We start from the raw sequence: 23,746 nt of genomic DNA, 5'->3' as shown, positions 1-23,746 counted from the left end.
CCTGTAGTAGGGTTATAATATGCTAAAACGATAAGAGAGCGGCTCTAGCACCAGAGAAAATAAGACAAAAATCATTTGGGATACAAACTGAAGATGTTGTGCACATCTTGAGAGCGTGGCAAAATCTGTGAGCTGTAGACGTTTCTCTCTCTGACTCGATGGGAGTTGATTACATAAAATATATAGCATACTTAGTGGGACGGATGGACGTCTGTATGCCATTCCCAAATTCCGCCATTGGTGCTGTTGTGATGACAGATTTATTCCAACAATTTAGTGGAATGACCAACCAGTTCGGTATTTCTCTTTATGGACTGATTTCTGTGGAGAAACCAGTCCATAAAGTACTATCATGAGATTTATTAAATATAGGAAGAGGTCCGAAAAATATACAGTCGATTAGCAGCGTCACAGAAATAATTTGAGCAAAGCGTTCAAACAACAAATATGGAAGTGTGTAATAAATTATTATGGGGTACGACTTGGCCAAAGATAGGTACAACTTAACCAAAGTTAGGTACGACAAGACTGAAGTTAGGTACAACTTGACTGAAGTTGGGTACGACTTAACTGAAGTAAGGCATAATTTGACTGAAGTTAAGCACGACTTGGTTAATGTTAGGTATACGACTTGGCTGAAATTGAGTATACGACTTGACGTGCGTACGAGTTTATGTGGGTACAAATTAACCTTATCCCGGAAAACATTTTGGCTTACGCTGTGCATGACAAGATTTGTCCTATTAAGCCATAAGATGGGGTTTTCCTTCAACTGTAGGCTACATTGTTACCTGTGCTGTGCATGACAAGAGTTGTCCTATTAAGTCATAAGAAGGGGTACATATGTTACATCACCCTGTGCTTCCAAGTTATAAGTTTATTTCTTACCTATATGTTCCCTAATATGTTTCTCTGGTCATATTCTCTGAATTTGGTACCTTTTTATGCGAAATTGAATAAAATAATATTCATTACGCATCACAGATGGCGCTGTGTGGCTCCTCTAAGCCCACATGTCTAAAGATAGCCTAGGTACCTTTTGCAGAACTCAATTGATGTTTTTATACATCATGACGCTAGACCTGAAGGCCATCCACTAAAACTGACATATTTATCATACGATGCCGTATTTCGTACACCAGAATCAGTAGTACCATTTGTGAGAGAGAGAATTTCGCATAGAAGAGCCCCAGCGAGCCACTTCCAACCCGACCCAACCCAACCCCCTAGACTATCCCCTGCCAAGCAGTGAGAGTGATATACGGGAACTGTATCGGCAGCATGGGCGTTCCATACGCCAGCATCCCCGCCTATCTGAACGCGATTTATGATAACCAGCCCACCTCATTCACCGTCAACTACAACTTTGCGTATATCCTTCGCCACAGGGAGACGGGGCAGGTGCGTTACGTTTACCCCAGCACCAATAATTCCCAGGTACTCGACGCTCCGTACCACGTGGCAAGTCGGGCTGACCTGCGTGAACTCCTCACCGATAACCTCCCCAGCAAAGATCCACTCACCTGGGCGCAGCAACAGCGTCCAAACACGAAATGGATCGTAGATCTCTTGACGAACGTGTTGTTTTTTGTGCACAAACCACCCTATCAGCCCATCGATCAGGGTGGGGAAACGGTGCCGCCTTACCTGGCGGCGAATAAGAGCTAATACACACGCTAGTGACAGGAGCTCATGGCCCTTAAAGGGGCCATTTATGTTTATTTCGTTGTTTGGCCGTCCATCTGGACAAGGCCAACCGCGAAAACTGCGAAAACCAGCCTCGACATCACCACCGAATTTATCTGGAGGCGGTAGAGATGGAGCCCAGGCATTTCCGCGGTGTACCTCTTAGTGCGCTGGACACGTGAAAATTCAAGTGTACCAGCTCCTCCCCATGGACAAGTCGTACCATGCGCTTCCACCATGCAGTTAAACCATCACAACCAGCATTTCAGTTACATCAAGGACATGGCGCGTTACGCCCAATCGTACACGTGTGACGTGTGTTATAAGATATTTAGTAGGTCGTATAAATTACGACGGCATGGTCAGACATGCACCGAGGCTGTTCACCGAAAGTACCAAGGGGGTGTATTTCACAATCAACCCAATATTTTCGAAGTGTTGGCAGACATGGGTATTTACCTCCGGGAAGGTGACGACGGAATATTCCCTTACTGAGAATGTTACGACTTCGAAAGTTACGTGACCCCTGTGGAATGGACGTCCCATCACATCACATTGAGTGTAAGCGTGAACTCCAATGTGCCCGACTACGACCAGCCCGTGTGCTTCATCTCTACCGGTGATCCCCACGCGTTCGTCGAGTGGATGATGGCTTACCTCAATACCATCAGCGAGACCAGTAGCGCCCATCTCCAGAGCGTTATGCGTACATCCCGGACGAGTTAGACAAGCGCAGCCGTCTTACACTCGGCGGGTGCGGGACAAAAATTCGTCGCCTATATCCACCAGCTCCTTGTCTTCCGCTTCAACTCGGGCAACTACGACCTGAACTTGATCAAGCAACAGTTTTACCCCCACCTGCTCAAGGCCGGTGATTTGGAGTGTGTTATCCAGCGTAACAATAACCACATGGCCCTCAGCACGCCGCAGCTGAAATTTTTGGACTTTCCAAATTACCTGGCCCCTAATTACAGTTACCACAAGTGGGTGAAAGCTTACGACTGCGGCGTCACCAAAGGGAAGTTTTGTTACAGCTACATAAACTCCCTTGACCGGCTGGAGTAAACGGCGCTCCCACCCCGCCACGCTTTGGATAACGATCTCACCCACCAGCCCAGCACGGACGCCAAGTACAAAATCCTGCAGGAGACGTAGAGGAAGCACAGCATGTGTACCGTAAAAGACGTTGGGGTGGTATAATAACCAGGACCTGATCCCCTTCATGGGGGCGGCGGAGAAGATCGTGGTGTTCTACCAAATCATGCACGTCGATGTCTTCAAAGACTATATGAGCATACGAGGGCTCACCTTCCGCTACTTGTTTCACGATTTGCGCTCTGTGTTCACGCACATCGGTGAGAAAGACAAGGACAGACGCGACAGCCTACATCAAGCATGTGCACTGTCAGCAATCAGGACCGGGCGGGCCGGGCATTATCTTTCATCGGTACCACGAACAAGGCGTGACACGTATACGGGGAGGTAAGCTCTGTCAGCGGATCGTTGGGTTCGATGCTAACGCATTGTACTTGGACTGCCTTGCCTCACCTATGCCGGCGGGTCACTACATCCGATGGCGACGTGACGAGAAGTTCGTTCCCTTTGACACCGCCACGCACCTGGCTGAAAAATGGCTGGACTGGCAGTCACACCAGCTGGGGGTACCCATCCGTCACCGAATGAATCATACGGAAAAACGGATCGGTGATGGGCAACTCCCGGTAGACGGGTTCGCCCACATAGGCGGACGTCCCACCGTCTTCCAGTTCCACCTTTGCTATTACCACTACCACGGCTGTCACCTGAATCACCCACGCCAGAGTGAGCTGCGCTACAACGACCGGCGAGGGTTGACACCTCAAGACTTGCGCCGAGAAATGGACAACACCGAAGCGTACGTCCAGTCCCAGGGGTACGCAGTAAAATTCATATGGGAGTGCGAGTTTCTTCGCCTGTGGAAAACGCACCCGGCCTTGCACGCCTTCCTGCACCAGTACGGCCAACCCCCGTCACAGCGACAGTCCAAGACGCCGGGTCAGCTAGTGGAGGCTGTCGTCCAAGGCCGGTTGTTTGGCTTCGTCTAATGCGACATCCACGTGTTAGACTATCTGAAAGCAGACTTTGAGGAATGTCCACCTATATATAAAAACATCGATGTGAGCCAGGAGGACATAGGCCCCACCATGGTGGAGTTCGCCCGGCTGAATGACATCATGCCTGGTTCCAGGCGAAGGCTGATCGGGAGCATGTTCGGCGCGGAAATTCTGCTGGCCACCCCGTTACTGCAATGGTACCTCACTTAGGGGTTGGTAGTGACCCGCGTCTACCTAGTGATGGAGTACACGCCCGATCAAGCCTTCCAAACATTTGCGGACGCCGTCACCCAAACCCGGCGAGAGGGGGACGCCGGCCCTCCCAAGACTCTTATCGGGGAAACGATGAAGTTGTTTGGAAATTCCTTCTATGGCAAAACCGTGACAAACCAAGATCGGCATATTGATGTGAAAATGTGAAAAATGTGACGAAGACAAGAGCAGCAAGAGGACCATTCGTTACAACCTACCCTTGCAGATAGGATGTATGGTGTACCAGTATGACAAACTCCGTATGATGGAGTTTTACTATGATTTCATGACTCGTTTTTTTTTTTTGGGTAAATCCGACTGGCAGTACTTCGACATGGACACGGACTCCGCGTACATGGCCTGGTCTGACTGGGAATTCTTGGTTAAACCTGAGCTGCGGGCGGTATACGAGGCGGAGCGAGACAAATAGTTGCCTCGATGCGACCATTACGACTTGGATAAACGTACGCCGGGGCTCCACCGTTTCACAAACGCAGACTTTCCACAGCCCGTCGTTCCGCTGACGATGCAGGTAAACGGATGCTCCCGTCGAGTATCCATGAATGAAGAAGCTGGGGTGAACAGGGGGTGGCGCTGGAGACAAAAGGCTTCCCGGACAAACGGAGAAGCGTCTTGTTCAATTGCCCTTGTAGATATTGAATGGTCGACTGGTCTTGGAGGAGCTGCACGCTGAGTTCCTCGGCCAATCCACCCAAGAATTAAAACTGAGTGGATAGCTGACCGACTTCGCCCAATAGTACAGTTTTCCTCGGCGACCTTCCCTTTTTTAAAATCTTCTCCACCTGGTAAAACTAGTCTGGCCATCACCGGTTGCAGTTCGTTCTCGTAAAACGTCCCGAGCAACCGTTCCCCGTTCACGTCCTCCATTGTGTACAAGACAGGCTGACGAGGGTGGTTGCGGACGATGCGAACATTTCCGTGCTCCAATTCGGGAGGTAAGATTTTTCGAATTTCCCTTTCACATTACCTATACGCACGAGATCGCCGGCGCGATAACGGTATACCGATCGTTTGGACGTGGGTGGACCGTACAAGGCTTGACGCCTTCTTTCTGGTTCTGGGTGTTGACTTCGATGGGGGCCGTATACTCCGGTGATACACTCGATTGTAACCACGGCCCAGCGCCGGTAAGGCGCCCAGGTACCGCCGAGAGTTGTGAGCGGTGAACTATTTGTACATGTGTCTTTTCAAAGTACGGCTAAACCGTTCTAGCACGGACGCTTTGGTCTCGTTAAACGTGTGAAAGAAAAACATCCCATTGTCCTTTTAAAATGCTTGGAACGGTCTGTTCAGAAACTCTTTGCCCTCTTCCGTTTGCAGGTACAACGATCGACGTCCCATCTTGAAAATGCGTTGAAACGCCTCAATCAGACGAGCTAAGTAGGTAACGGTTCTCTTTGGCAAACGCTGCCATGTCGACCAGGTCCGCCTGCCACTGACTGACTGCTGCTGCTGCTGGCGAGGTGGCTGGCGGCCGGTGGGAGGTATAAACTGTTGTCGTCCCTGTGCTCGTGTATAGTGAGTGAACCTATCCCGGACAGCGGATATATATTATCCAGTGTACATGCATTTGTCAACAAAATTCAGGCGCCAAGATCGACCACGTGATCACCCATGGTTCATTTTGGGCGCCAAGGAGCTGAGGGAGCTGCTCAACCCTAACATACCAAGACTGCGTGGTTGCTCATTGGTCCGTCACGTATTATCAGGCGTCAAGACCGCGTGGTCATCCATTGGTCCGTTTGGGCGCGAAGGAGCTAAAGAAGCTGAAGGAGCTGCGCTCATTGGTCCGTTGAGCTCGGAATCAACGACACACCTTAGGCGCCAAGACCACGTGGTCACCCATGGGTCCGTTTGGGCGCAAAGAAACTGAAGGAGCTGCACTCATTGGTCCGTTGAGCGCAGACAACGAAACAACACAGGTGCCAAGACCAAGTGGTCACCCATGAGACCGTTTGGGCGTCAAGGAGCTGAAGCATCCGCTCTCGCGTCACGCGTGACGTCACGCGCCTCATTGCTCAGTTATGGTGCTAAAGAGCTGAAGTAGCTGCGCTCATTGGTCCGTTGGCGCGCCTCTCGTGACGTGTGACGCATGCGCCTATGGGAACACAGACTCAACGACACACCTCCACCACCCTACCTCCACCACCCCAATGCGACCTCATGCGAATTCGGCCCCATGCGAATGGAGTTCACCATTGGTCAGTTTTGGCGCGATATAGAGCAAAATGGAAACTGAAGGAGCTGCTTTCGCGCGTGACATCAGTTTTGGCTCGAAATGGAGCTCATCCATTGGTCAGTTTTGGCAGGAAATGGAGCTGAAGGAGCTGCTTTCGTGTGTCACTCGCCTTATTGGTCAGTTTTGGTGCGAAATGGAGCTCACCCATGGGTCCGTTTAGGCGCAAAATGGAGCTGAAGGAGCTACTCTCATTGAGCGCGGACTCAACGATACACCCTCACTCCCTCCACCACCAATCCCTCCACCCTAATGCGAGACGTTTGGCCCCTTCTATACTACTGAGACGTACATGTAATAAAATCGAAAAATCGTAGCCTACTTCAGTCCTGCTGAAATATCTTCTTTTTTAAATTAGACACTGTGGAGTGAGGGAAATCACCCTACCACAAACGAAAACTCTTGACCGTCTTAACAATTATCCATTCTAAATTCATGATAATGCTTATTTAATGTAAGACGGCCTTTATCTTCATTCACACAAAAGTATGTTTCCAAACAAAAAACACCAGCAACGATGCGCTACAACCTGTTCTCCACAGTGAAATGGTTAGTTCACTGTACTATGGAGAATGCCTGATAAACAATGACAGAAATACGAATTTTAAACTTTCCAAAATATAACAAAATTGATCACTTTGTAAAGTTTATTTTTTACATATGAAGACAAACGTTAACCAAAGCGAAACTTCGACAGCACGTAGAAATACACACATGAAAGTTTCAGTATGGATATGTTTCTGGTTAACGCTGACCTTCAAACTGTGAATGGAAAAAACAGTGCCTCGTTTGAACGAAAAATTGACGTTTTTGATGGAGAGTGCAATTTTGTCGGGTTATTACTAAGCAACTATTTTTTTGCAGTCATATAACTTGTATGGGCGCTTAGACCAAGTTGTATACTTCCTATTTGGAAAACTATACAATTGCACTGGGGTTTTGAAATCTGCTCTTTCTTTTTGTACCTCTCTGGGGCCGATTCTCCGCCTTACTGCACCCGGTCCTTTATTTATTTACTTATTCATTTACTCAATTGTTGCTTTACGCCGTACTCAGGAACATTTCCCTTACCCGACGGTAACCAACATTATAGTGGAAGGAAACCAGACAAGGCCTGTGGAAAACCTACGACCATCCGCAAGATGCTGACAGACCTTCCTATGTATGACCGGGGTGAAAGTCGGTTAGAACTGGTCTTGAACTCACAGGGTTTATTTATTTATTTATTTATTTATTTGATTGCTGTTTAACGCCGTACTCAAGAATATTTCACTTATACGACGGCAGCCAGCATTATTGTGGGTGGAAACCGGGCACAGCCCGGGGGAAACCGACGACCATCCGCAGGTTGCTTGAAGACCCTCCCACGGATGAGCTGGACTTTAATTCACAACGACCGCATTGGTGGGAGGCTCTTGGGTCATTACGCCGCACTATGTGCGCTAACCTTCTCGGGCCCTGAAATTTGAGTGAAGTAGTCGTGTTGAGTGATGTAATACTTAATAAGGAACCGGAGTGTAAGAACCCTTACACATGATGCGAGGCAACAATGTAGTGAGATTATATTAATGTCCCTACCCCGCTGCCTCGCATCACTCATTACCTCGCTGCCTTGCATAGATGGCCATCTCACTACTTCGTTACCTCGCTTCGCTACCTCGTTACTTCGCTGTGTCGCCCTGTATTAGAAAGGTCGAGATAGTGAGATTTCCTCTATCGACTTCCATACATTTTGTCAATACTGCAACGGCCGATTTTGACTTACAGAGACCGTACATGTTTGACTGGATTCCTAAAATCTTCCCATTGGTAGGCCACAGGAAAAGATGATTCAGCATGTCAATCCAAAGAGGTTATACACTTCATTTTTTATTTAGTTTATCCCTCTATAGCGCCCGGCATAACGGGCTTCATACTGTAATATGAATAAAGAGGCTTCGTGTCATCTCTCAAATATCGAATTATAACATTAACCTCATGCGTTTCGTAAGGTGATATTTTTTTCCTTTCGGTTTTTATTGAAGAAGTACAGGTTCTAAAACAGTCGTTTTTTTTTTTTTGGTTTGAAAATGTGGAGTATGCTATGACTTTTATCGTCTAAATTCTGTTAATTATGAAGGTCACATCAAGATGAAAAGTAGACTATAAGTCTCTCTGACTTAAACTCTCTGACTTATTATCCAAATAATATGACTTACGTCCAAATATTTTCAGCGATACTTTGTCTTCTTCAATTTTTACAGGACACAATTAGCCAAATGATTACATGTAATCTCTAAGATTTGAAATATTTCTTTGACAAATTCCATGAAAGGTTTGTGTATCAATAGGAAAAGTATATGCTTATTACCTTAAATGTTGTCTGGAAATGGGGCAATTTCATGGAAAATTCCCGGAGACACGAAATTCCAGCCGAAATGTTATGAAAGGTGGGATATGCTAAACCGGTGAGCTGTGCCACATCATTCACATGGTGTTCATTGTGACTACCATGAAAACATATATATCTTTAATATGTGTGTAGCCATGGTGGTTAAAGGTTCACTTTATAATCTACGATAGTTTTCTTTGCAAAAAGGGAACTCGAACAGTGACCAGATTTTGGGCATTTATTTCATTCCACCTCATTGTTAAGTCAAGCTAGACAAATCTCGAAACTGTCAATAAAATGTTGTCACACGGACATTATTTAAAAAGAAAATGTACTCAATAAGAAAAATCCGACGACTTAAATGTCGTTTTTTATTAATTTTTCGCACAGTTAAAAAAAATCACATTTCATGGTCGATGTAACAATTACGATGTTTACCGTAACAAGGACGTGGTAGGCTAAAACTGACCCTGTCACACGGAAGTGAAAATACCAACCTGTTTAGCTTCAAACGTGAAAACTCTAGTTTTGGCGGTTTTTTTTTACCTAACCTAGATTGGTTTTATTTTTACCTTACCTAGATTTGCATGAACTTTGAGAGTCGGCTTAAATTTATGATCCTGTTACGTTAACGGCTCAAACTTAGGGATCAAAGGAGAGTTAGACGTTTCTCACTCGTTGATCTACGGCGCCCTCGCTGGTAGTTCGGGAGACGCACATCACCGTCAATCAGCGCTGTGAAAATATTCTGTTCCCACAGCGACTATACCACAGCGGGTTGTCTCTATCTGCGAGCCTGCTTACTGCTGCATTTGCCAAATACTCTGTGATCCGGACCCAAACATAAACAGTGAACCAAATACATTTCATTCTCCAGTGCCGTCAACCAAATACATTTCATTCTCCAGTGCCGTCAACTTGACCATAATGTCAAGACCCCGCAAACAACGATAGAAGGGGAACCCTTGAAGTCCCTGTCCCAAGGCCGGGTTTGAACCCGCACCTTGTATGTCCTATGACGTGAAGGCAGTTAGCACCACTTTGAATAAAATCAGGTAAGGTTGCATGTTCATATAAGTCCGCTGTCACATAGACATGCATGGTGCCACCATTTAAGCAGTCAAAAACGGATGGGTATTCAACTATCCAAATCTGACAAGATGTAAGAAACGACAATAATCAAAAATTAACTTACGATACTTTTATTTACAAACGAGAATTCTATGTCAAAAGCCAACAGATCTCCAAAAGCTATCCCCCTCATACAATTTTCTATTATTGTGCACAATTTGGTTAGAAAGCAGGGTCATAGAAACAAGCAATTGAAGAGACCGATTAAATGAAAACAAGAAACTGCACTCAGCGATCACAGGAAACAAGTAACTGTAGAAACAGATGTATATTTTCACAGCTCAAGAGACGTGCCTGTTTGACAACATTTTCGTTTTTCTGTTGCAGTTTATCCTTGAAATGGGCAACGGAAGAGAAGGTCGACAGCAGGTGTCTGGCAACTTCCTGGATTTCTCAATGATATTTGCCGTTTTTTGCTGACGACCGCAAGGACGGATGTAGGGCTTATATTCCACTTTATCTATTGTTTTGTAGTATTTACCGGCGAAACTTTGTTATACATATTAAATGAGTACCTTGTAATACTCAGATAAAAATACAAGATATAAACTTTACAATATGAATGCAAGTCGCAAGAGACTGATAGGCAAAGTTCAATTATATATTAGATTAGTACTTACTTTCCCTTAAAAAGTCTTTTGAAAAGCTAAAAATAAGTTAAAGTATTGCCCTTTCGTGCTAGGATCAATATTTCCGGTTCCTTGAAACATAGCACAAGAATTATTTTACCTCCACAAAACCACCAAAATGTAGCAAAATGTACTGGTCTCATTTTCCACCCTGTGACCAAACTCAAATCTCTTGAACCGTTTATACTGATTGCTCTTCCAAACATAAAGGATGATTTTCAATGGAATCTTCAAAGTCCTGTTCAAAACTGCTCTGTTAACTTTTGAATCCTTCATTGAGTATTCAATATATATATATATATATATATATATATATATATATATATATATTTGGGCTATTATGGCCACAAATCCGTTTGGTAGGAATGGTTGAATGGCCTATAAGTTAGTATGCCTTCTAATACATTACACTTGTTTTCTTTTTTTAAGATGGCACATGTACATAAATTAACAGTAAGTACTTAAAATAAAGTCTTGTGAGATAAGCATATTTTAATTAAGACCACGTGAGCATTTGCAGTTCGTTCTTATTTCCTGTACAGGCCAAGACAACAGAAGCTGTAACACTGCAAGTCAACAATAAAGCACTTAATAATCAAGGACTGATTCCACAAAGGCCAGTTACTACTTGAGTGAAAAGCTTGTCCACCTCATAAATATTGTCATATCAGAGTACCAAAAACTAAGCACTGTTAAAAGGTTTCAAATTTTTGCTTAAGTCAGAAATGGCTTTGTAGTATTTGCCCCAAGCTCCTAGCAGACAGGTACATGCATGGAATAATAATTACTTGGACTCTTCTCACTGAAGCTGAAGATTCATAGCTCTATTACCCATAGGCTCTCAAGTAAAAAATAATGACAACAAATTGTAATCAGAGCTATTAATTAACAGGATTATAGCACAATTACTGAATTCCACAAAATTCTACAGAAAAATGATAAAAGTACTATGTTTTGTATTCTTTAACAGGCTGAATTCTACAATACTGTTCACAAAAAAAACATATTTAGCTTTGTGATCTTTAAGAGGCTGAATTCTTCAAAACTGTTAACAAAAAACACACTTAGTTTTGTAGTCTCTATCAGGCTGAATTCCACAAAACTGTTAACGCAAACATAATTAGCTTTGTGACCTTGAACGGGTCATAAAGGATGAATTAATTGGAATCTTCAAAGTCCTGTTCAAAACTGCACTGTTAACTTTTGAATCCTTCATTCAGTATTCAAAAAAATATATATATATATTTGGGCTATTATGGCCACAAATCCGTTTGGTAGGAATGGTTGAATGGCCTATAAGTTAGTATGCCTTCTAATACATTACACTTGTTTTTTTTTTTAAGATGGCACATGTACATAAATTAACAGTAAGTACTTAAAATAAAGTCTTGTGAGACAAGCATATTTTAATTAAGACCACGTGAGCATTTGCAGTTCGTTCACATTTCCTGTACAGGCCAAGACAACAGAAGCTGTAACACTGCAAGTCAACAATAAAGCACTTAATAATCAAGGACTGATTCCACAAAGGCCAGTTACTACTTGAGTGAAAAGCTTGTCCACCTCATAAATATTGTCATAACAGAGTACCAAAAACTAAGCACTGTTAAAAGGTTTCAAATTTTCGCTTAAGTCAGAAATGGCTTGGTAGTATTTGCGCCAAGCTCCTAGCAGACAGGTACATGCATGGAATAATAATTACTTGGACTCTTCTCACTGAAGCTGAAGATTCATAGCTCTATTACCCATAGGCTCTCAAGTAAAAAATAATGACAAAAAAATTGTAATCAGAGCTATTAATTAACAGGATTATAGCACAATTACTGAATTCCACAAAATTCTACAGAAAAATGATAAAAGTACTACGTTTTGTATTCTTTAACAGGCTGAATTCTACAACACTGTTCACAAAAAAACATATTTAGCTTTGTGATCTTGAACAGGCAGAGTTCCACCAAACTGTTAAAAATAAAACACGACTTTTTTGTGTTTACCAGTATGGGAAGAAATGAGACCTACAATTATGTTGTATACAATATACAGAAAGTCTAAAATCTGACAGTTCCACTGGATTTTCTCTTATTCAAAACCATGCATTCATCTGTCTGGGTTATAATACATCACAAGTAACTTAAACAGTATCCCATTTGGGAACTGCAAACCTTGCATTGTGAGCTTTCAATACTGAAATATAAAGCTTACTCATAATATCCATATTTAAACATGATAAGTATATTTAGGGTAGGTCAATAAAGAAATTTGTCTTTTTTCAAAGGGTTCTAAAAATCTTTATTGCTTCGTGGGGCTTATGACTTGCAACCTGATCATACAACTTGTAATCATGGCCCACATACAAACCAAATTCACGCTTGGGCATTTTTCATAGTGCTGCTAATGTCCTACAATTTGAGCTTCCGTGTTCTGTGATACATGTCCTACTGTAATGTTCTGAGGGACTGTAGCTTTTTAAGTCAAAGGAAGCTATGAAATAAGCATTTAAGGGTTTTGGTTTAAAATATTACAACTAACTTTTATATATTTCTTTGAGAAATCAATGAGTGATGTACAAGTACATCAGGACGAATACCGGTAGTTTTTAAGTTTAAAGAGTGACATTCTCTTGAGGTGGACTCAATTACTCCACTGAAAGATAGACTAAGTATCCGATGACGTAAAACTGAGATAAAGTACCCAGGTGTTTTAAAAAAAAGATTTGATTAAGTCAATGATTGTTTGATCTGCTGATTGATTTCTAAGTGAATTTTACACTGCACAAAAACAAAACGAAACAACAACAACGTAAACATCATGATAGCAGTACTCGGATTATTTACACTTGTAACGACTGCTTCAACAAAGGCCTCAAAACATGATATTAACACAGCATTGGAAATATTTACAGGTTGTGACATATACTATACTGGGAGGAGAATGTACAGCGCTACACATGCGGTAGTCGTCAAAGGCCTGTGTTAGGAGTAGAGAGATCTGTCTGTGACGTCTAACGTTCTCTGAACCAGCTCCACGGGCACACGACTGGGGTCAGTCATGATGGACGTCTGTGTGCTGACTTGACGAAGCACTGTCAACACAGCTAAAACCAGAAACAGAGAGAAACTCATCTACATGTGCATGTACTTAATGTAAATGTAGTTGTTTTTTGGATTCCTGTTGATAGATAGACGGACAGGCGGACAGATTGCCACGTTCGAGAAAATTTCACCTGAACAAATGGGAATCCGGTTCAGTTGTGATGGAAACACAGTGGGGGCCCACAGAAAACCACTGCACCCCACCCAGTACGTGTACATGTACCTGATAAATCTTCGGACCTAAACCTGCAGCAAATCCAACAGAAGGTGAATTCAAACGCAAAACTTCATTAAGTACGTCTTTGAGTGCCAATCATAGTAATGGTCTCCTTTTCCACTTTGACAATTTCAAATATTATTTACAACTTTTTTCAGCAGCTTGTAAGTTTTGTATCTTGCTGTAATGTGCAGACAAATCAGGTAAATGAAGGCAGGTAAATCAATTGAGTTTTTTTTTTTTTTTTTTTGCTTTCCCCATATATCCACTGTCCCCTAGGGCACTGTATAATCCCCTCCACACACACCATTTTCATAAGGAAATTATAGGACTGCATAAATTCAGTGCAATCTTATAAAAAAGAAATATGCATGATGTGAATTTCTTATTTTTTTGTGAGCATTGAGACATAACAGGAGCTGTATTTGAACACACAACATGTTAGGATATATCCTACTTCTTCAGCCTTTTTGTATATGAAAGAGCAACTTTGAGTGCAATTTATGCATATTTTTACTCTGATTTTGGAGACAAAACACACTGGATGGATTGGCCAATTTCAGGGCTTCACAAACAGTATAATATGAAGAATTAAAAGAGAATGTTGAAGAATTACAACAGTGCGTATAGTGTTTATTTACTGTATGTCATTGTCGATTTATGCCATAATCAAAAATTCTCAGTTTTACAGGTGGAGGAAATGAGAGTGCCTGAGTAAACCGCAGACGTTTGGCAAGTCCCTGATGAACTTTCCCACGTTCCACCAACAGTGAGAGTGCCTCAGTAAACCCAAGATGTTTGGCAAGTCACTGATGAACTTTCCCATGTTCCACCAACACTGAGAGTGCCCGAGTAAACCCCAGATGTTTGGCAAGTCCCTGATAAACTTTCCCACGTTCCACCAACAGTGAGAGTGCCTGAGTAAACCGCAGACGTTCGGCAAGTCCCTGATGAACTTTCCCATGTTCCACCAACAGTGAGAGTGCCCGAGTAAACCCCAGATGTTTGGCAAGTCCCTGATAAACTTTCCCACATTCCACCAACAGTGAGAGTTGAGGTTATCTATAAATTTTCTGTCCAAGGCCAGGATTGAACCTGTACCTGTGGGAGGTGAGAACTTTCAATCGTACACACTGATGCAGGTCCCCCTCCCAATCCTACATAATGTGGGAGTGCATTAGTAACGTACCTGGTCTGAGAGCTACCAAGGAACAGTGCTGCTCCAGCCAGCTCCGAACAGAGCTGATAAACTCTCCCACTGTATTTGTTGATACCATCGTGTTGTAAGTTGCAAACAATGGACGCACCAACAAGCTGAACTGTTAAATGTTTAAGGACACATTCAAAATCAATTATACAAATTTACTGTTACTGTTCAGCATGCAAAGTTCACAGTTTATGCATACATGTTAATGTGGAATACATTTCTGCAGTTGAACTATGGTAAAAAGACAATGAATTATATAATCTGAGTTGTTTGAGAAGAAGGTTGGAAACAGATTTAAACAGTCATTTTTTATTTGACGTACTTGGTGAGTGAGTGAGTGAGTGCTTGGTGTTTAACGTCGTACTCAACAATTTTTCAGTCATATGACGACGAGACGTACTTGGTACAGTAACTCTATAAATCAACTTTTAACCTGGAATTCTTTACGAGACCATAGGATGCACCATGTTAGAGCAATCAGAAACACAATGTCTCATCACTCGTACCGCACGGTTACTAGTATGTGGTTAAAAGGCAAAACAGGGTTCGGATGAAATAAATTAAAACAGCTGGGTCCAGAAAACAGAAATAAACTAGCCTGAACTATTAAAACTGCGGCGTTTTCGACTGTCTCAATGTGCGTGATATTGCTCAATTTCAACTGCAATATCTATAACTGGAATTTACATTGTCCGCATTGGTGAGAAGCTTGTGGGCCATACCACTGCGCTGACTCGCTAACCACTTCAGCCACAGAAGACCCCATTTCACTGTATGTTACATCTATCTCTGACCAATTAAACACAAGATTGTGACATTCAAATTCGAAATCAAGGAGCACAACTGGAATCTTCCCCTTATTTGGGAAAACATTTTGGCCATTCAAATGATGGGGCTGTCGTCCCAAGAACGGTGATTAATTACCAAGCCTCGTTTTTCAGGAATTGCACTGTTTACTTAGTTAATGTTCTATTCTTTTTTTTTTTTGATTTGTGTTTTACGCCGTACTCAAGAATATTTCACTTATACGACGGCGGTCAGCATTATGTTGGGTGGAAACTGGGCATATCCCAAGGGGAAACCCACGACCATCCGCAGGTTGCTGAAGACCTTTCCACGTACGGCCGGAGAGGAAGCCAGCATGAGCTGGACTTGAACTCACAGCGACCACATTGGTGAGAGACTCCTGGGTCATTACGCTGCGCTAGCACGCTAACCAACTGAGTCATGGAGGCCCCAATGTTCTATTCATATGATAATATAGTTTGCTGTTGTAGCTGTGATGTACAGTAGGAATGGTGTATTAAGTGTGTGCATCTACTTAGCTGCAAAATTGAATGCAGCTATCAGAAATGTGCAGGAAAATGGAAGACAGGGGAGCTGAAGTCAGTTCATTTCTCGTTAATCCTTATGAATTTTGATGCGTGACGCAGTGTGTGGTGTTAATCAACAGAAAGGATACAATCCAAAACTTCCATTGCTGGCAGGTCCTGTTACGAATGTAATCTTCTAACATGTTCTCCATGTGACAGGTAGGCTTCTGGACCTTGGTCAGACCGGAGGCTGGAAGCTGGGATTGGAATTGGCTACAAGATGAGCAGATACGAACAATGAATCACAACGCTCAAATACATAGTCAACAAACTCTATTCACTGAAAAATCAAAAACTAAGTTAGAGGGAACAGAAAAAATGGTTATGAGCATTGCCAATTAAAAGGTAAAGGTTGCTACATTAAAAGTGAACAATGTACATATTGATGACCTGCTGAAATAAACAGAAAAGAAACAGAGTGTGCTATAATGTTGTGGATCTGTAAATAAGGGTACAGCATTAATGTGGAAAATGCAAGCTCACTGTGAAAGTAGATTCCCATATTATCAAAAGAAAGGAACAAAACAATAGACATTAATTATGTAATTCACCTATTACCTCCCCTTGTCTTAATACACGGGTAACGGTGATCAAGCAAACCACTCTAAGCTAAAATCCTGTTAATCTAAACACGTAATTCCAAATGAGAGAATAACTAATCCGATCACAAATCCGTTACCATACACCTGTTTAAGGTGGTTGGTCATGGCTTTCTAAACAAATTACCTCCCTTTACAAAGATAGGGACACTTTATAGACAGGTACATTGTATAGACAGGTACATTGCATCTAGGTTATCTTTAAAATCTACTTTCCAACATATCACAGAATGGGGAATTCTCATATCCACTGTACAAGAAGTCTCTTCAGTACAGATTTGTGTTTTGACTTCATGTAGTACCCACTTGAGCAACATGCAGTAGCTGGTCTTCAGCTGATATACAAAGCCTGACAGAAAAAATGTTATCACACTTTGCCTCAGACTGAACCACCTTATTGCAGACAAAAATGGTGCCGAATATAATGGCTCACACTATGCACTGGCTTGTAGATCCATTAAGCTAAAAACATGCACAAATATAAAACTCAATCTCTGTTACACACATCATCAAATGATTTCAGCAAATGTCAAAATAGAAACCAAAAAAACATGTACAGTGGTACCTAGTTATAACACCGGGTTTTGGTGTTGACACCACTTTGGCAGTACAGCGAGTTTGGCGGTACAATGAAGTCTGCATATTATGTACAATAAAGCAATAAGACATGCACATTCAATGCTTTAACTATTTTAAACCCCTCCTAGTGGTTTTTCATATCAGATATCAGATATGACGATCTGGACATGTAATACAGCCCTGATCGAGGTGTTTGGCCACAGGTAGCGAGATGCAAAAACAAAAGACTGGCTAAGCACTACATTAAAGAGATAGAGACTACCTACAAACTCGAGATCTTAAAATGTAAAGCTGTTCAATGCCAGGCGCCAAAGGGAACTACAGTTATAGCTGAATATATTTTTTTACCTTTGAAATAAAATCACTTCAATCAAAGGAATTGAGCTTTCACCTTATACAGCTAATACAGCCTGTTGTTCACAGTTCAAACACTTGAATGGAGAATACCGTTGTTCATGAAAAGGCTTTCCAGGCCTTAAAGGTTGGTAAACAAATTCGCCTGTTACATGAAGGGTATCTCATAGTTTTATACTAGCCAGCATTTATAGTATCACCGCTGCCATTGCTGACGGGACAGCAAGCGCAAAATGGTTTTAATACATTTTGTCTAGAAAAGAGCCTGGCGGATGGCGTTAAGTGACGGTGGCCGTAGCTTATGGAAAATAACATTGGGGATTTCTGTACCAGGTCCTTAGGCTGGCAGTAAGTGAGGGAGGGCGTTATCGCGAGGTTTGACTGTATTTATTAAGAATTAACCTTTCAAAGAACTAAGGTACAATTTCTGAGAAGGAAGAAAGAATCAAACATAGATTGCTAAAAAAAGAGACATAATGTTGAAACAAAGCTGATTAACATGAAGCATGAGTTTGTGCCTTGTTATCAAGGATTCACCACTCGTATCTGGAGGGCACTGTTTTCATCAATGCACACACATGATGTGACAAAATTAGCCTTCCTGTGACTTGCGTTGTAAATCCCGTTTAAATCCCGCACAAAACCATGTCATGCTGATAATCAATTATACATGTACACCTAACCACTGATGGCTGCCTAATCACATAATGTGGTTTGCCCGATCATCGTGACCTCTGACCTACAGCATGGAAGCAGCAGGTTGGGAAAACAGGAGAAAATATCTACACATGTAACCATTCTAGATGACTTACACTTCTTGCAGATGCGAGACTGTGTCTTATATAGGCACCCATAATAATACATATAATTCTGTATTTTCATTTTAGTGATACACTGTATTATACATAACATTAGATATGGACCAAGGTAGAGGCATATACTGTATCATATTTAACAAGAACACACATAAAGAATACATTGGGACTTACTGTATATGGGTACCCAAGGCCTGGAGTTCTCCGCGGAGAGCAATAGCCTCATCTTCCTGACGTTTACATTCAGCTTTGAGCTGACGACAGTATTCCGCAGCTACAAGAGGGAGACGAGTCAGACTCATGGGTAAGGGTGCCCCCTCGATAAAGGGGACCTAACCTAACACAACTCTATACCTCTCTCTGCAGGCCATCGCCCACAATATCAGACATAGTCACCTTTGACATACCACACAACATTGTCATGGCAATTTTAATAATCGGCGGCCAATTTAGTTTTCCTACTCAACAATCAATATTTTCAGGTCTTCATTCCTAGTTTTAAAATACCAATTTGTTTTATAAATTGAAATCATTCGAAATAACTTTTGTAACAAAAGGGTATCAGACTTGACTTCAATTTGTGCGTCTGAAAGAGGTGACTTTGCCTGACCCTAAACCTACCACATAAGCATATTTTGGTGATACAACATAACAACATACCTTAAACACCTAACCATAACACAACTAACAGACAAAAAAAAGGGAGAGAACTTACTTTTAAAGAGTTTTGCAGACTTGCTGTCCCGTGACGCTGGGTTGTCATTTACTGCTGGAATCAAACTCTGCAGCTCTGCAAATCCCCTCTATTAAAAATTTAAAACAAGTTTCATAATAATTTCTGAACAATAACAAGTATAGAAACACACAACCTGAAAAAAAGGAAATTATCATTAAATTATAATAATGCAATTTAGCCAGGATGAAACACCTCAATGGCTAAAGTGAAAGCTGTTCACCAGATTGACAGATCATTACCATGAATTATCTCCCCTTAACCAGCGGGAATATCATTATAAAACATTTTTTATTGGAGTGAAACAAATGAGCCAAATCTGTAACAAGTCGTATACACCAAAATGGTTGAGAAATAAATGTAAAAGCCAAGTAATGATAACAAATTGGCCGGCAACTTTCACTGACTCATATCATATCAAAATGAATTTATTAGAAATGGAACATACGTAAAAAAACATTGAAAAAAAATATCAGTTAACTCACACATATATAATTTTCTTATACATGTACATACTTCCCCTCAAAACAAGGTCAGGCGGTAATATCACGATTCTCTCTGTTTAAATCTAATACAACTGCCCAGGTCTCAAATCAGCCACCTGCTTGAACTGGTCCCAAACCTCCTGGTCACAAGGCACAAGCTACAGCAACTGCCTGCTCTATGCTTATCTCCCTTGCTCCAGCAATCCTTATACTGTGTGCATGGCATTACTAACTCAAGACATCTGGTATTACAGTGAAAAAACAACAGAAAACAGAACTGAACATGGTAATGGAGACACACATTCATGTACATGTATACACATACTCTTTAGGAAATAGTCACTGTGCAGCATTTTGTGCTAATGCTGAGTGACAAGATGTGAGCAAACCTGAATTTTGTTTCTTCTTCTGTGTTCCGCACTAATGTGGGAGTGACGCTTGTGCCGAGGTACAGGGTTGACTGGTCGTCTGCTCCTGCCCAGCACCCGGGGTGACCCGCTTCCAGACGACACCTCTCCCTGAGGGCTAGCAGGTTTACTGCTGCTGTTAGAGCTGTGACTGTCGTAGCTGGATGGCTGCCCACAGCCATCGTGGCCTTGTGCCTAAAATGAAGTGAACGAAAATATTGTATTAGAAAAAAAAAAAAATTTAAATAAATCTAAAATATGTAAAACAATTTTTTTTTAAATCCAGCTGTAATCTCAATAATATATTCATCCCAGCCTTTTGATAGGCCAGATCAATGGATTTGATTACACATTATTAAAATGAGTTTAGATTTGGAGCGCTTTATGGCTGTAAACTTGTTTTGTGAGATACGCCAATATATGGTAGATTTAATGACAAAAAAGACCAGCACACATGTATTTATCTTACACATGCTTTTGATTACGAATGCTTCAAGAACATATATAACATATGTTTGATGGAGATGGATATTAAGTATTCACACTGTGCCTTGAATGGGGCAAGCTACATTTTAAAGACAAGCTTTCCGTAAAAATCAGATCTGTCAAACTATGTATTGTCGTTATCTCCTTCTCAAAGTGTCAATTCATATCACTGTCAACACCAGTCTACACCAGTTGCATGTATGTTGAAGCTCTCCCCTTGTGTTTGGATGTTCAGTCCCTTAATAAATTGTCTTCACAATCAAACAAATATGTTTTTTCATCCATATTATAATTGAACAATATATGTTAAGGGTGCCGCATCATTCTCTTACCACTCAAAATTTACTGCACAGCACTGGAAGCTTTACCAAAATTGCACAAGGTTATCTCCCCTTCCGCTACTGAATTCTCTTGATGGTATGGATCAACATAAGCAAAACGCAACAATTTAAATGCAGCAAGTTAATGCTTGGTAACTTTTATTTCTATATAAACAGGGAAACTGTTGATGCTTACACAATAAATATTCACTTCTCCCATGTTATCATCATGCTATCTTAATGAAGAGAAAAATCTTCATGGGACCTGGGACTAATATGTTATATTAGTCTCTGATGCGACAAACATGTAAACAGGTTCTCTTTTTCTGTAAGTTTATACTTATGTGATTCGCTGAGGGAAGAAAGTTCAAAACAGACACAAAATTTCCAAATGTGGTGATAGTAATTAAATTTGAGACAATGTTTTACATTGCTTGGATAAAGCAAACCTAGTGGAAGACGGGCTATCATAAAATGCTAAATATAATGCCGACTTTGTACATGTAAACATCTATGAGTTAATAAGCAAAACTCAGCTACAGGCACTATTCTGAGAGTAATTAAATGCTATAACAATTTGCAAAAAAATATTTAGAATGAGTGAATGAGTGATTAGGATTAAAAGGCCAGATCGGCAATGTTTCAACCATATCTTGGCGAGAACCATGCAGTTGAAACATGAGATGGTGAGGAATATTTGTATAACATGTTCACTTACTTCACTGGTTTCCTTTACAAAAGACACCCTATGGTTATTCATTTACAGTTTACCATATTACTACAGAAGCCATGTACTGATAATAATAATGTTTTCCTTTGCTACATACATTACAGTTTTCATTGCCAAATTATGACAAAATATTGCGTTTAAACAATTTGAAACTTCTTGGTTATGATAAAAATTAAATTTATTAAATAGATTAACATTTAGCCTACACTTCTTAACAGCTGACTGGACTCTGGGGTCCTTGGTTGGCCAGATGACCAAAAATTACTGTACATTACGAGTAAGTTATGAATATTTATAAGTTACAAAATGAGCCAATGATGGGGTAAGGCTGAGACTATCATTGAACCTGGAAATGACACTTTTAACTTTTAGGCCTAAAAGGTTTGGGAGTTTTTGGCGGGGATGGGAGGGGAGATGTGCGTGAGTGTACAGTATCATTATTTGGAGTCTGAATCAGAGGCACGGTTTCATTTCCAACTTTTAACCGTTTACACACGAAAGTATATTCATCACTCAAACGCTTAAAAATATTCTATCCAACGAATGAGGTCAGGAGCGGTCGAACGCTATACAATTTGGTGGGGCTGATGCAGCTGAAGTAGTATCCGTTAGTATGCGTAGCCTCCCCCCCAAGCAGAGCTAATATGTGTTTGAGCCTGAGGATAATAAAAATTACATTATTACATTCCCTAATTATTCTTGCCATGATAGTATTGTATATTCAGACAGTTTATTTCTAATATACCCTGGCAATAATCAGACAAAATTACTGAGTGTCGTCCCAACCTCGAGTTGCCTATCGCACCGACTTCAAGGTAAATTCCAGATGAGGCCAGTTTGTTCCAGTTTGGAATTGCTATATTTAGCTTTGCAGTAACGATTGACGTCACTTTTTTTTAATATGGTGTCACGTGGCCATCATGCATTCCTACCTGGAAATCATGTGATCGCTCACGATTGGCGGAGATCAATTCACGCCCTGCCCCCTAGTCGTTTCATTGGTTCATACACATCACGTGGACTTGGACAGCTAAAACACTATATAAGCGCTCTCAACCCTGCTCAACTTTCTTGCCGATTTGTACAGCCGCCAAAGCGTGATCTGTGCACAACCACATAGTACGATTGGATGGCGCTACCCACAAGGGTACAGTTCTGGAATACCACAAACAGTGTGGAACGCTCAGACGAGTAAATCTGAGAATATGGACTAACAAGCGAACGAGGAGTTTACCTCAAAAGGAATTAAAAGTCATCTGTTGAAGGCTGGACTCGTAGAACACTCAAATGACAAAATGTGAGAAACTGCATAAAATAAGAAAACTCAAATTATCGCTACCATTGGAATACAACCCTATCTGTCACCTTACCTGCACCCCCGTGAAACCATTTTCATCTGTCCCATAAAAATTCTGTTCATCTAAAGCCAAGAAAAGCAAATCTGTTGGAAACTCGTCCCCCCGCATATTTCTCTTTCTTTGCGGGAGACGGTCAACATGTGGTTTATATAGGAGCTCCCACAATGCACCGCGCATCTCAACCGGGGCCCAAAGTGCAAACACTGATATAGTTGATTTTGTGTAGAACAGAAACTTGAAAAGTTGGTAGCAGAGTGGATAATAACTTGGAAACAAAACAGTAAATGGTAAATAAGCGAATACTTTGTGGCATATGTGGAAAAAGCACACAAGTTTCGTGTGACGTCACCCAAATGACTTGCGGGAGTGTTTCGAGGCTGTGAGGAGTTGTAGACGAGCTGTTATGTCGCATCACGCCATCTTGAAACGTGAGGTTAAAGGATATGGAATTCCTGATAGTTTTAACTTTCTACGTAGTCTTTAAGCGATATTTGATAAACCTACAAAAGGGTCATTTTCTGATTAGTGAATATTAAACTGGCTTATGAGATATAATTTTATACCTGTATTTA

The 23,746-nt window shown here is 41.6% G+C and overlaps 1 protein-coding gene across 3 annotated transcripts; it reads right to left on the bottom strand.

Annotated features, from left to right (window-relative positions):
- Positions 1-13,015: 13,015 nt before the first annotated feature.
- On the bottom strand, positions 13,016-23,351 carry LOC135470757 (uncharacterized). Of its 3 annotated transcripts, XR_010444404.1 has the most exons (6): positions 23,187-23,351; positions 20,263-20,475; positions 19,371-19,458; positions 16,398-16,521; positions 14,918-15,047; positions 13,016-13,513 (listed from the first exon to the last, which is right to left on the bottom strand). XR_010444404.1 is itself a non-coding variant. In XM_064749800.1 (4 exons), the coding sequence occupies exons 1-4, from the start codon at positions 23,349-23,351 to the stop codon at positions 18,826-18,828; spliced, it is 570 nt and encodes a 189-aa protein (XP_064605870.1). In that variant the 3' UTR covers positions 16,204-18,825. The 3 variants fall into 3 exon arrangements, 2 of the variants coding, with proteins under 2 accessions (XP_064605870.1, XP_064605881.1); XM_064749800.1 differs by lacking the exons at positions 13,016-13,513; positions 14,918-15,047 and having other exon boundaries at positions 16,204-18,929; XM_064749811.1 differs by lacking the exons at positions 13,016-13,513; positions 14,918-15,047 and having other exon boundaries at positions 16,204-16,521.
- Positions 23,352-23,746: the final 395 nt, after the last annotated feature.

Source organism: Liolophura sinensis, chromosome 1, assembly GCF_032854445.1.
Source record: "Liolophura sinensis isolate JHLJ2023 chromosome 1, CUHK_Ljap_v2, whole genome shotgun sequence".
NCBI classification, from domain to species: domain Eukaryota; kingdom Metazoa; phylum Mollusca; class Polyplacophora; order Chitonida; family Chitonidae; genus Liolophura; species Liolophura sinensis.
The sequence above is the reverse complement of the archived record's forward strand: the minus strand, read 5'-3'. Positions and strand labels throughout refer to the sequence as shown.

What these genes read in the sequence shown, in the direction of transcription:
- LOC135470757 (XM_064749800.1), bottom strand. Translation starts at nt 23,351, where the DNA reads ATGCGCGGTGCATTGTGGGAGCTCCTATATAAACCACATGTTGACCGT. An exon ending in ATGGTTTCACGGGGGTGCAG is followed by an intron (nt 20,476 to 23,186) that starts GTAAGGTGACAG and finishes ACTTCATTTTAG; the next exon opens with GCACAAGGCCACGATGGCTG. An exon ending in GAAGAAGAAACAAAATTCAG is followed by an intron (nt 19,459 to 20,262) that starts GTTTGCTCACAT and finishes AATTTTTAATAG; the next exon opens with AGGGGATTTGCAGAGCTGCA.